Source organism: Nelusetta ayraudi, unplaced genomic scaffold (genome assembly GCF_046127955.1).
Source record: "Nelusetta ayraudi isolate G7.1 ecotype Tasmania unplaced genomic scaffold, CSIRO-AGI_Nayr_v1 ptg000124l, whole genome shotgun sequence".
Taxonomy (NCBI): Eukaryota; Metazoa; Chordata; class Actinopteri; order Tetraodontiformes; family Monacanthidae; genus Nelusetta; species Nelusetta ayraudi.
Window position 1 is genome coordinate 12,949 of NW_027466174.1, and position 12,052 is coordinate 25,000.

At 55.4% G+C, this 12,052-nt stretch overlaps 3 protein-coding genes across 3 annotated transcripts in view; 2 read left to right on the plus strand and 1 right to left on the minus strand.

Annotated features, from left to right (window-relative positions):
* Positions 1-253: 253 nt before the first annotated feature.
* LOC142904216 (gamma-glutamyl hydrolase) lies at positions 254-4,822 on the plus strand. Its single transcript, XM_076050185.1, has 9 exons — positions 254-677; positions 1,183-1,297; positions 1,907-1,957; positions 2,351-2,435; positions 2,983-3,121; positions 3,503-3,609; positions 3,749-3,839; positions 4,040-4,177; positions 4,672-4,822. Exons 1-9 carry the CDS (start codon positions 566-568, stop codon positions 4,791-4,793), a joined length of 960 nt encoding a protein of 319 aa, XP_075906300.1. The 5' UTR covers positions 254-565; the 3' UTR covers positions 4,794-4,822.
* A 2,262-nt stretch (positions 4,823-7,084) lies between these two features.
* On the minus strand, positions 7,085-8,043 carry tmem74b (transmembrane protein 74B). The gene has a single exon (XM_076050150.1). It carries the CDS (start codon positions 8,041-8,043, stop codon positions 7,324-7,326), a length of 720 nt encoding a protein of 239 aa, XP_075906265.1. The 3' UTR covers positions 7,085-7,323.
* A 2,113-nt stretch (positions 8,044-10,156) lies between these two features.
* LOC142904206 (tripartite motif-containing protein 14-like) overlaps positions 10,157-12,052 on the plus strand; it is a 2,512-nt gene continuing 616 nt past the window's right edge. Inside the window, exons 1-3 of the mRNA XM_076050170.1 lie at positions 10,157-10,774; positions 11,081-11,139; positions 11,739-11,844. Of these exons, the coding sequence (XP_075906285.1) occupies positions 10,157-10,774; positions 11,081-11,139; positions 11,739-11,844 (783 nt within the window). The remainder of the gene's footprint in view (positions 10,775-11,080; positions 11,140-11,738; positions 11,845-12,052) is intronic.

Here is a 12,052-nt window from a genome sequence, read left to right on the forward strand (position 1 = left end):
TTGAGTCAGTCATCAAACAGCTGCACTCCCTCCTTGTCTTCAGAGTCAGCTCAATAAAGAGCTGCTTCAAAGACTCTGATTGGTTCAAACTCTTCTCATCTCTGAGACACAATAACAGGAAGAGCTCTCGTGCCAGTCACTAAAGAACTCCTACGTCACATGAACATCACGTGATCATCAAGTCCAGCTCTCATCGTTACAGAGCAGAGTGGAAATAAGAGACGTCGCTTCTGTCGAGTCATCAGGTGCTCTGGTCACCCTGCTGCAGGTAGGGGGCGTGGCGAGGCTCGTCCTGATGACGTAGCCGTGAAAGGAGGGGTCGATCCGCACGTGACAGACCTGCTGGTGGTGGATGAGGAGGAGAAGGAGGCGCACCGGACTGGCATCCAGAGAGCAGAGCAGCAGCAGCAGCAGCAGCCTCGGTCGGAACGCGCTTCAATAACCTGCCGTCACTTCCACTTCCTGCTTCCCTGAGTTCCGGTCCCCTCGTCTCGACCCCGGCAGCGGCGGCAGCGGCAGCGTCCTCCTCCACTACTACCGTCTCCTCCTCCTCCTCCTCCTCCTGATGTGGGGGCCGGCCGACACCCTGTTGGTGGCGCTGTTGGCGCTGATCGCCGCGCTGCTCCGCTGCGGTGCAGCAGGCGGACAGGTGGCGCCCAACTACCGCCCGCTGATCGGTGAGAACTCCCGCCTGTGACGTCACAGGCACCGAGAACCTTCCAGAAAAGATGCGCCGTGCGTGCGTGCGTGCGTGTGCGTGCGTGTGTGTGCTGCTGGTCGCGGGGAGTTCCAGGGCTCTGATTGGTCCACAGTGGCGAGGCTGTTTATTTGGTGAAGACCCGCCGGTTAAAGGAGACAGACAGACTGACAGACAGAGAGACAGACAGTCAGACAGGCAGACAGACAGACAGACAGTCAGCCAGTCAGACAGACAGACAGACAGACAGACAGGCTCTTCAGGAAGGACTCCTCAGAGAAGTCCAGCAGGGTTAGGGTTAGCTTAACCCTGTGTTGACTGCAGGGCAACTTTCTGTCAACATGAGTCTGAAGTCCTCGCAGTCCAAAGTGTTCGTCTCCACAACCTGCAGTCTGGCTTCCTGCCACTGAAGAGGTTCCAAAGGTCTCTGAGGTGGTCCCCCCTCACCTGTGCTTCCTGTTGCTTTGTGCCATGCTCTTTCCAAGGTGTGCTGGCGCAGGAGAACCTTCCCGACGACCCGGCGGCCCGAGGCTCCTCCTACATCGCCGCGTCTTACGTCAAATACTTGGAGAGCGGCGGCGCCAGAGTTGTACCCATCAGGTGGGTGGGTTCCATGCTTTGAAGACGAGAGGGGAGGAGCTTACACGAGGTCGGTCATGTCGGAGGGGCAGAGGTCACGCTGATCTCTTTTAAAAACTGTCCTTGTTTTATTTTCAAAACGTTGAGCTTTAAAATTCACCTTTTGTCTGGACCCAAACGGACCTGGTATGAAAGGAGTCCGCCTGCCAGCCTCCAGCAGGGGCTTCTAGATGGCCGGGTGGTGGTCTGGAGGCCCAGAGGCCTGAGACATGCAGACGCTGGGTCACACTGGGCTGGACCGGGTCACACTGAGACCACAGAACACCTGACACTCAGGCACCAGATTAAGCTTCAATAACACAACAGCAACCTTAGGGTTGGGTACAGGGTTGGGGTACAGGGTTAGGGTTGGATACAGGGTTAGGTACAGGGTTGGGTACAGGGTTAGGTACAGGGTTGGGGTACAGGGTTGGGTACAGGGACATTGCCCAACGTCCTGGTTTCAAGGTCTCCTCGGGTCTGACACGGTCCTCTGGGTGAGAACACACCCAGGACTTGGTTCTGCCTTCATGAAGCTCCGCCCCAGTCACACTCCTGTGTTGAATAACCCGTGTCTCCCTTTTCCACCAGAATCAACCGCAGTGAAGAAGAATACAGTGAAATATTCCATTCCATCAACGGGTGAGTTGCTGGTGTCTGCTGCCCTCCAACCTCCACTGCCAGCAACCTCCTCACCTCATTCCACACACAAGGCTTTTCACTAGTTGTGTGTAAGTGTAGGAACTGAAACTGATTGACGCTCAGCGACCTATGCAGGACGTGCAGACACAGCAAGTGGTTGCAACGTCACCGTCAGTGTGGTCTGACTGGAGAAGACTGAAGATCATTCTGTTGTTTTCTTCTCGTCCTTCAAGAGGTTCGAAGGACGAGAACCTGTTTGCTTGGAACGAGTGGTCCAATGCTGACCAATAGGGCTGAAAACAGCAGAACCCTGCTGGTAACTGAGTCTGGGACTTCAGGCCTGCAGTCGCCACGCAGTCCCAGCTTCATGGAATGTCCTCCTTCCTTCCTCAGGCTGCTGCTCCCTGGAGGAGATGTGGACCTGGAGAAATCGCAGTTCAGCCGGGCTGCCAGGATCTTCTACAACCTGGCTCTGAAGGTACGTGGACCCCTGTTGAGGCCGGCTTGAAAAGTAGCGTGTGAGGAAGCTGCTGGTCTCAGTAGGTGCTGGTCTCAGTAGGTGCTGGTCTCAGTAGGTGCTGGTCCATGAAGCTGCTGGTCTCAGAAGGTGCTGGTCTCAGTAGGTGCTGGTCTTAGAAGGTGCTGGTCCATGAAGCTGCTGGTCTCAGAAGGTGCTGGTCTCAGTAGGTGCTGGTCTCAGAAGGCACAAGAGACGCAGTTGTGGAAACATGACTCTGTGCAGTTTATGCAGGCACACAGCAGTGCACAGAGCTTCAGGGGCTTCAGGGGCTTCAGGGGCTTCAGGAGCTTCGTGCACTGCTGTGTGCCTGCAGCTGGAGGGTTTCAGGAGGAAGGGGGTCCAGGTTGGAGGCTTTTAGGATGGGGGGGGGTTTGAACAGTGAGCTACACATTAGCAGCTAGCATCGCTAGTGTAGCAGGACAGAATGTTGAAGTTCTTATTTCCAGGAAGTTCTGGCTCACATTGAACCCGACTCTCCACCTTGTGCTCTGGTTCTGGTCTGCAGGCCAACGACGCCGAGGACTTCTTCCCCATCTGGGGAACCTGCCAGGGCCTCCAGCAGCTCACCGTCCTCACGGCAAAGAAGAACCTGCTGACCCTCACCAACACCAGCGCCGTGGCCCTGCCGCTCACCTTCACACCAGGTACCAGCTGGTCCCAGCCGCTCACCTCCACACCAGGTACCAGCTGGTCCCAGCCGCTCACCAGGTACCAGCTGGTCCCAGCAGGAGCGCCGTGGCCCTGCCGCTCACCTTCACACCAGGTACCAGCTGGTCCCAGCCGCTCACCTTCACACCAGGTAACAGCTGGTACCAGGCTGAAGGTTGCACTGCACAGCTCGTGGCTCAATGTAAATGTTTGTCTGCAGACCAAATCCATGTTCCTGGTCCTCAGTCTCAGCATGGCACTGGAACCAGAGACTGGTTTGGAAGCAGAGTACAAGGACCGAGACTGCAGGTGTCTCCCAGTAGATCCAGTGTCTGCTGCAGAACCTCTCCTCAGTCACTGTGTCTGCTGTCCCGCAGAAGCCCGGTCCAGCCGCCTGCTCAGCACCTTCCCCAAAGACCTGCTTCAGTCCCTGGCCCAGGAGAACATCACTGCCAACTTTCACTCCTGGAGTCTGTCCAAGCAGGTATTTTCCTGGCCACTGGCACGGGTCAGAGCCCTTCTGCTGACCCAGTGCCAGACCTGACCCTGACCCTGACCCAGTGCCAGACCTGACCCTGACCCAGTGCCAGACCTAACCCTAACCCAGCTCCTCAATCCAACAGAACTTCAGCAGAAACACCAAACTCAAGCGGTTCTACAAGGTTCTGTCCACAAACACCGATGGCAAAACGGAATTCGTCTCCACAATGGAAGGTATGACCCTTGACCCGCCCACCATCACCTGCTCGCCCTAAGGTTCACCTGTGACCTCACCTGTTGCCTATGCGTATTGTGTGGTTTTAAGCATGACAATAAATAACAAGTGTTGTGTGGTCAGGGTTGGGGTCAGGGTCGGGGTCGGGGTCAGGGTCAGGGTCCGTGGCTGAAGGTCTCCTGTGGTTCCTGTGATCCAGCCTACCACTACCCCCTCTACGCCGTGCAGTGGCACCCGGAGAAGAGCCCCTTCGAGTGGATCGACAAGCCGGGCATGGTCCACACCGGCGCTGCGGTCAAGGCCTCCTTCTACACCGCACTCTTCTTTGTCTCTGAAGGTAACGCCTGAAATCTTCTCGTGCAAACACCAGCGTCTCATTGGCTGAGAGCTGAGCTAGCTTGTCATGTGACTGACCACCAACGTGTCATAGCAAAGTGTGGTTTGGAAGCCCAGAAGGTGACAGCACTGCAAGAGAAGGAACCACGTCACTCACAGGAGTCACAGGGAGACTTTCTCCCAACAGCGCCCTCTTGTGGAAGGAGCCTGAACTCTCTTCCAGGAAAACCTGTCGCAGTTTAAGGCTTACTCACTGACTCACCCACCCACTCACTGACTCACTCACTCACTGACTCACCCACTCACTGACTCACCCACCCACTCACTGACTCACTCCCTCACTGACTCAGTCACTCAGTCACTCACTGACTCACCCACTCACTGACTCACTGACTCACCCACCCTCCCACTCACTGACTCACTCGTGGTAAATGAGAGGAGTTGATTCAGCAGCTGAAACCTTCTTCTTCTTCTCCTCCTCCTCCTCTTCCTCAGCGATGAAGAGTCTCCATCGGTTCTCCTGTGCGGCCGAGGAGGAGCGAGCGCTCATCTACAACTTCTCTCCTGTGTACGGAGGGAGCGGCGCCATCTTTGTGCAGAACTACTACTTTGACTGACCCCCCCCCCCACCCCCCATCGTCCCTCAGTGAAGTCCGTGTTGGTGAGGAAGCAGTGAGATGCATGATGGTCAGACACCCTCCCCCCCCCCCACTCTGACAGGAACAGCAAGTACAGAAGCTTTCATTTTTTCTTTATTTTTATATCTGTTGTTTTTTTCATCGTCTTCTCAAATAAACTTGTTTTTGGCAATGGAGCAGATTCACTGACTATCAGAGGGAAAAGTTGCTTAACATCCATCTACAAGATGAATTTCAGAATAAAAGGCCTTTTCAACAGACACACACATGGAGTCAATGACAGCAAACAAAGTCAAACTCAACAACGTCCCCATGACAGCAACAGAACAGAAAAAACTGTTTCCCCTCTGACCCTTCAAAATAAATCTCTCGTGTGTGTGTGTGTGTGTGTGTGCGCACACTAATCCTTCAATTCTAATCTGGTATTTGAGGGGATAATAACTCAGTCAGGCTCCGCCTCCTCCCGCCAATCACATCAGAATTCGCAACACTGTCTGTCCAATAGCAAGCAGCGTCTCAGCTGTCAGTCATGGCGTGTGTGTGCGCGTGTGTGTGCGTGTCTGTGTGCGTAAGTTGTGAAAGAATTCCAAATGTGTCGGACTTCCTGTCACTTCCAAGCAAACCGGGAAATGAGACAAACAGCTGCGGTTGTTTGGTTCTTTATCAGACTGCTGGATCAGAACCCTGTTGGATCAGAACCCTGCAGTCCCTGCATCAAGGAGTCCCCAGGCTGCCCCCCAGTGGCGACCTGCAGCGTCACACCGGCATCAGCGCTGCTTGGACGTCAGAGTCGCTGTCGATGAGTGTCAGGCTGAAGCAGCAGCACACACACACACACACATACAACACACAACACACATCACACATCACACAACACACACACACACACACACACACACACACACACACACACACATACAACACACACAACACACAGCACACAGAGGCGAGAAAAAGAACAACAGCAACATTTATTTGCTCACATCAACAAAACTCATGGAGGAGAAAACACAGCTGAAACAAAACAGCTTCACTGGTTGGGAAGAGCAGCGACCAGTCCAGTCCAGTCCAGTCTAGTCTAGTCTAGTCCAGTAGTCCAGTCCAGTGCAGTCTAGTAGTCCAGTCCAGTCCAGTCTAGTCTAGTCGACCCACAACACAGTTTTGTTGAAAAAACACAACACAACAACAACAATTGTCATTTATTTAACAATTCAATCCACCAATGGTGACCTCAGGATGAGATACCACGTTACACTTTACACACACACACACACACACACACACACACACAGGGATGTCGGCGCCCCCTGCAGTCCATACATTCACTGAGTCTCAGTACATTGCTACTGTGTCTGTTGCTTTGAATGGTGATGCTGGTGGCCAACTTGACCTCTGACCCCTCCAGTTCAGCGGAGGTGGGGGCTGATCCACCGACTATCCAGACAGACGGAGGTTCTGCTAAGGTTCTGCTGAGGTTCTACCTGTTTGGGTCCAGCTGGAACTGTGGCTGCAATGAGTCTAATGACAGGAGAACGTTATAGAAGTGTGTGTGTGTGTGTGTGTGTGCGTGTGTGTGGAGGGGCTTGGGGGAGGGAGGGGGGGGGGGGTACATGTAACACACACTCCTTACTTAGGACGTTAGCATCACCTTCTGTGTGTTGTTCAACCCGTGTCCCAGGGCCCAATGATATCTGCTCACAGGTGACACAAGCAACAAAGGGCCGTCCAATCAGAGCAGAGTCACATCTGAGCGACTGTTAGCTTCTCTACAGTCATCACTGGATTCTTACTGTTCACACCTGTTAGCAGCTAGCAGCACGTAGCACAGGCTTTAGCATTAGCTTAACTTCTTAGCAACATTTTTAATAGATTTAGAGAAAAACACAACTCGCACCTTCAACCTCAACAAAGTCTGACCCTTCATCCAATCACAGCCCTCCATTTCAAAGAAACACATCAAAGCACGGGTTGAGATCCTGCTGCTGCTCCCACCAACAGGGGGCAGCAGCCAGACCGGACCGGACCGGACCGGACTGGACCAGACCAGACCAGACCAGACCGGACCAGACCAGACCGGACCGGACCAGGACACATGGAGGTCGAGACCAGGACTGAATGCATGAGAGACAAATCACACGGAAACAGAAGAGATGAGCAGAATCTTTTCTTTCCGTTCAGTCTGCAGCAACGTCTCTTTAACAACGATCTTGAAGCATTTCCAAAACACAACTTTTCCTCTAAAATGAAAACATGAGTTCAGTCGGAACCGTCGGTGTAGCAGTGAAAACTCTTCTCTTATTATCGTGTCATTACAGCGTGGGCTGAGTCTCCGCCCAGTCTCTGGATCAGCGTTCCCCAGTCCGACCAGTACCAGTCCGACCAGTCCCAGACCGAGACCAGAACCAGACCGAGACCAGAACCAGTCAAAAAGACCCTTCAGCTGTGGTCTGAAGACCAGGACCAGGACCGGGACCTCCAGCAGGACCGCGCTAGCGAGCTCGTGGTGTCGTTAGCCTTCGGAGCCCCGGAGCGCCGGTCCGGCGGTGGCCTCAGCAGGGGGCGGTCCTGCTGGGTGAGGGAGGGGTTTCCCTTCACCCCCTCCTTCCCCCCCGCTGGGCCCCGGACGCTCCGCCCCCTCCGCCTCCTCGCCGCTTGCCAGCTGCTTCATCCTCATGCTGACGGAGCCGTAGGTCCTCTTGGGTCGGACGAAGGCGGCGCGGCGCCGCTGGCGGCGGTACGCCTCGCCGCGGCACACGGACGCCATCAGCAGCACCGACAGGAACATCCCGCCCAGCGTCAGCAGGCCCAAGCCCGCTATGATGCACTGGTCCAGGTGGGAGCCCAGCCGGGCGTAGTAGGTCTCCAGGCGCTCCATCTGCCGGGCCGACACCGAGTCCGGGTCCACGGTGGCGGCCCGCGGGACGGCGTAGGCCACCGCCACCAGCGCCACGCCGCTCACCAGGAAGACCAGCGCCACCGCCAGGCCGTAGTCGGCCGAGCGCTCGTCCTGCACCACCACGCTGCCGCCACCGGGGTCCCGGCCGTCGTCATCCACCTCCTCCTCGCCCCCGTCTCCTCCTCCTCCTCCTCCTCCTCCTTCCTCATCGTACGGCTGCGGCAGGGAGACTTCCTGTTGCTGGAGGAAACAGGAAGTGAAGGAAAGAAAAGAAAGAAAGCAAACTACAGAAAGATGGACAAGCTGGACAACTGGACTTGTTGTCTTCAACATCACAACAAGTCCAGTTGCGAGGTGGAGGTCAGAGGTCAGATTAAAGGACCGCACGATTAATCCAATTTTAATGGCGATCGATCGTCTGAAAGGAGCCTGGCGGTCGGGTCAGGGTTCAGCCCACCACCAGGGGGCGGGTTAGTCGGGTCAGGGTTCAGCCCACCACCAGGAGGCGGGTTAGTCGGGTTAGGGTCAGGGTTCAGCCCACCACCAGGGGGCGGGTTAGTCCGGCTAATGGGGAAAAATGTTTTTGTGCCGTGTGGGTTTTTGGCTGCAGTACTTTCCGTGGCCACTGGGGGGAACAGTGCCATGTTGCCAGTGTGTCATCCAGTTCTTCTACTGTTTGATCTCCGCAGTGAAGCGGCACTGCGTACCTTAGAGCTGCTGCACGCCCCCTGCTGGTGGCAGCGCTGCTGCTGCTGCTGCTGCTGCTGCTGCTGCTCCTCGTCCTGCAGGTAGGAGGCGTTGTCGAAGCCGTGGGCCGCCGCGGTCCCAGCCGGCCACCGGGTGGCGCCCCTGAGCTCCCGGAGCTCCACGCCGTCCAGAGAGAAGTCCATCTCAGCTGGGCGCCATGACACCACCCAACCTGTAGGGGGAGGAGAACAGAAGTCCCAGTTTGTCGCTGCGCTGCAGCAGAACCTATCAGAACCAAGGGCTGGGAAGCATCGCCGGGTTGGAGGAGTGGCTGCCCAGGAACCACATTACCCACAATGCTTTGTGCTGAGACGTCGAGAAGGCCAAGGAGGAAGAATCGAGTGGGGGGGGAATGTGCAAATGGAGGCGGGACATAAAGGGACAGGGCGGAGCCAAGGAAACAAAGTGAAATAATACAGTTCATATACTGCATACATGTGTACAGCATTGAACTGTACAGCTCTGCTGACACCTCAACACATCATCACACACACGCACGCGCACACACACACACACACACACACACACACACACACACACACACACACACTTTCATTAGAACCTGGTTGCAACAAACATCCTCTCATTTTTATTTCTCTTCCTGTTATCAACGCCTAACATTCTGCACATGCGCAGTAGGAGCAACTCCTTCCCTTCACCACCAGCAGGAGGAGCAGGTGGAGCAGGTGCACCGTCAGCCCACTGACACACTAACCAGCCGTCAGTACATCGAGTCCGTAGGGAGGAGGAGCAGGTGGAGCAGCAGCAGGAGGTGGTGGTGGTAGTGGTGGTAGAGGAGGAGGAGGAGGAGGAGGCGGGTCCCGCCCCAAACCACCACAGTGACCTTGCGCTGCTGCGTCAAAGTGCCCAAAAACTGCTGTGTGTGTGTGTGTGTGTGTGTGTGTGTGTGTGTGTGTGTGTGTGTGTGTGTGTGTGTGATAACGTCAGTGTATGTCACGCTAGCGCCGCACCGGCTCACGCCTTCTTCTCCGCCCGGACTCGGTGCAGGATGAGGCGGCTGCGTCCGAGCCGCGGAGGAGGAGGAGGAGGAGGAGCTGCTCGGTCCGGACTGGGAGCACGGCCGCATCCACCACCCCGCCCCCCTGTTCCCGGTCCGGTGTATCAACATGGCCGGTGGCATCGACCGCGGTGCTCCGTGATGGAGGTGATGGAGGAGGAGGAGGAGGAGAAGGGGGAGGAGGACGAGGAGGAGCAGGAGGAGAAAGAGCGAGCCTACCTGGCACCGAAGCCGCGTTCTGGGCGGAAATCACACGGCTCCAACCGACGTGGCTTCCGGAGAGACGGACTGGAGCAGCTGGACCAGATTGGGGGGGGGGGGGGTAGAGCTGCGCATGCGCACAACAAGCCCGCCGCTCGTTCTCTCCGCTGGTGGCTGTGTCGGCATGTTTGGCACGAAGCAAACGAGGTGTGTGTGTGTGTGTGTGTGTGTGTGTGTGTGTGTGTGTGTGTGTGTGTGTGTGTGTGTGTGTGCGTGCGTGCGTGCGTGCGTGCGTGTGTGTGTGTGTACGGACAAGGACATAAAGTGCACGTACACCCTAACGCTCCTCTTCCTGGAATGAATTAGGGCTTCAGGAGCCCCGCCCCCTCTGCTCTCTGCAGCCAATCACAACAGCGCTGCCTGGTCGGTGTCTTTTGGACCCAGTTGCAGTGCAGCTGACACACAGGTTAAGTGTGGAGAATGGAGTGGGGAACAGGATGTCCAAACTTTGCCAGAACCCAGGAGCAGAACCCAGGAGCAGAACCCAGAAGCAGAACCCCAGGAGCAGAACCCAGGAGCAGAGAGGACTTCCTCAGGTATTCACCTCAGATCACTCTGAACCCAAACTCAGTCAACAAACATCTGCTGCTGTCTGAGGAGGACAGGAAGGTGACACACATGGAGGAAGACCAGCCTTACGGAGACCATCCAGACAGGTTCACTGACTGCTACCAGGTCCTGAGTCGAGAAGGTCTGACTGGACGCTGCTACTGGGAGGTGCAGTGGAGGGGCAGGGAGCTCGGCTGGTGGGGGGTTCGTTTAGCAGTGGCCTACAGGAACATCAGCAGAACCGGAGAGTCAGGGGAAAGTGAACTTGGATTCAATGATAAGTCCTGGTGCTTAGAATGTTCCTCCTTCGGGTTTCTGTTCTATCACAACAGAATCTGGACTCGTGTCCCAGGTCCTGAGTCCTCCAGGGTGGGAGTGTTCCTGGACCACCGAGCAGGTCTTCTGTCCTTCTACAGCGTCTCTGGAAGCATGGAGCTCCTCCACAGAATCCGGACCTCCTTCACTCAGCCGCTACATGTTGGACTCTGGGTCGGTGTTGGTTCTTCAGCTGCAGTGATGAAAGTGACACTGAGGGTCCCCGGCTGTCAGTCAACCAGGGTGGGCGGGGCTTAGTGTGTGATTCCTGATTGATCCTCTGCGGTTGCTCCTGATCAAGACTTCATTATTATGGAAACACAGCTGCAGTCTGTTCTCACCCCTGACCTTTCACCCCTCTGCCGGGTCTGCCGGGTCGGTCCCAGTCCCTCTGCTGGGTCTCCTCAGAGGTCCCTGGAGAATGGGACAGGTGGGCAAACGTAACGCTGACTGAAACACAACTGGCCGCATTCCATACAGCTGCATAGAACCCTGCACTGCACCAATGAGGTCCCCGGGCCCGGTCAGCACCTGGACGGGTAACGCACGGAACCATGTGACCCACCTTGAGGTGAAGTCCTGGCGAAGGCGAAGTAGCAGCACACATCCGTCCGACCAGGACCACCAAGCAACAACAGGAAGTGCAGGACAGGAAGTACAGGAGCAACGATGCCAGGAGTGGTCAGCTCACCGGACCTCACCGGACCTCTGGTTCTCCTCAGCAGAGCTCATCAATGTTTACTCTCTATCCCACAAACAAACCCTCACCAATGAACAACTTCTCATTGATGCTGTTTGGCCAAATTCAAGCATTGATCATTATTATATTTATATTGAACCCACTTGAAGGATTCCATCAACAATCAGCTTCACTTTTTTATTGATAACCAACCGACACTCAACAGTGAGAGGATTCCTTTTCATCGCTTCAGATTTGAACATTTCTGTTTATTATTATTATCATTATTATTATTATTATTATTATTGTTATTGTTATTATTATTATTGTTATTGTTATTATTGTTATTATTGTTGTTATTCACAGATTTGTCAGTTTTGAGTCAAAACACTGCGCACACAAACACTCTTGGCCACGCCCACATCCACTCTGATTCACCATGGCTGTGTCTCAATTGAGGGTCTGCATCCTCCGCCGACCGGGTCCTCCGTCAGAAGGCAGGTCCTTAGGAGGAGTGGTCCCCAAACCCCGGGCCGCGGCCCGGTACTGGTCCGTGGGTCATGTGGTACCGGGCCGCGGCGTGATTTGCAACAGGCCCCCAGATCCCGGTCTTCTGCTGGATCTCTGCCACGCACCTTGTGTTTTTTCAATAGGCCAAGCCCACTTCTCCACTAGGTCTCGACATAAGCAGATGAATGCAGTGTTGTGGTGAGGAACCTCATAGGAGGAAACAATCCATCCTGGAGGAAACATGTTGCTGTACAGTCAGTGGA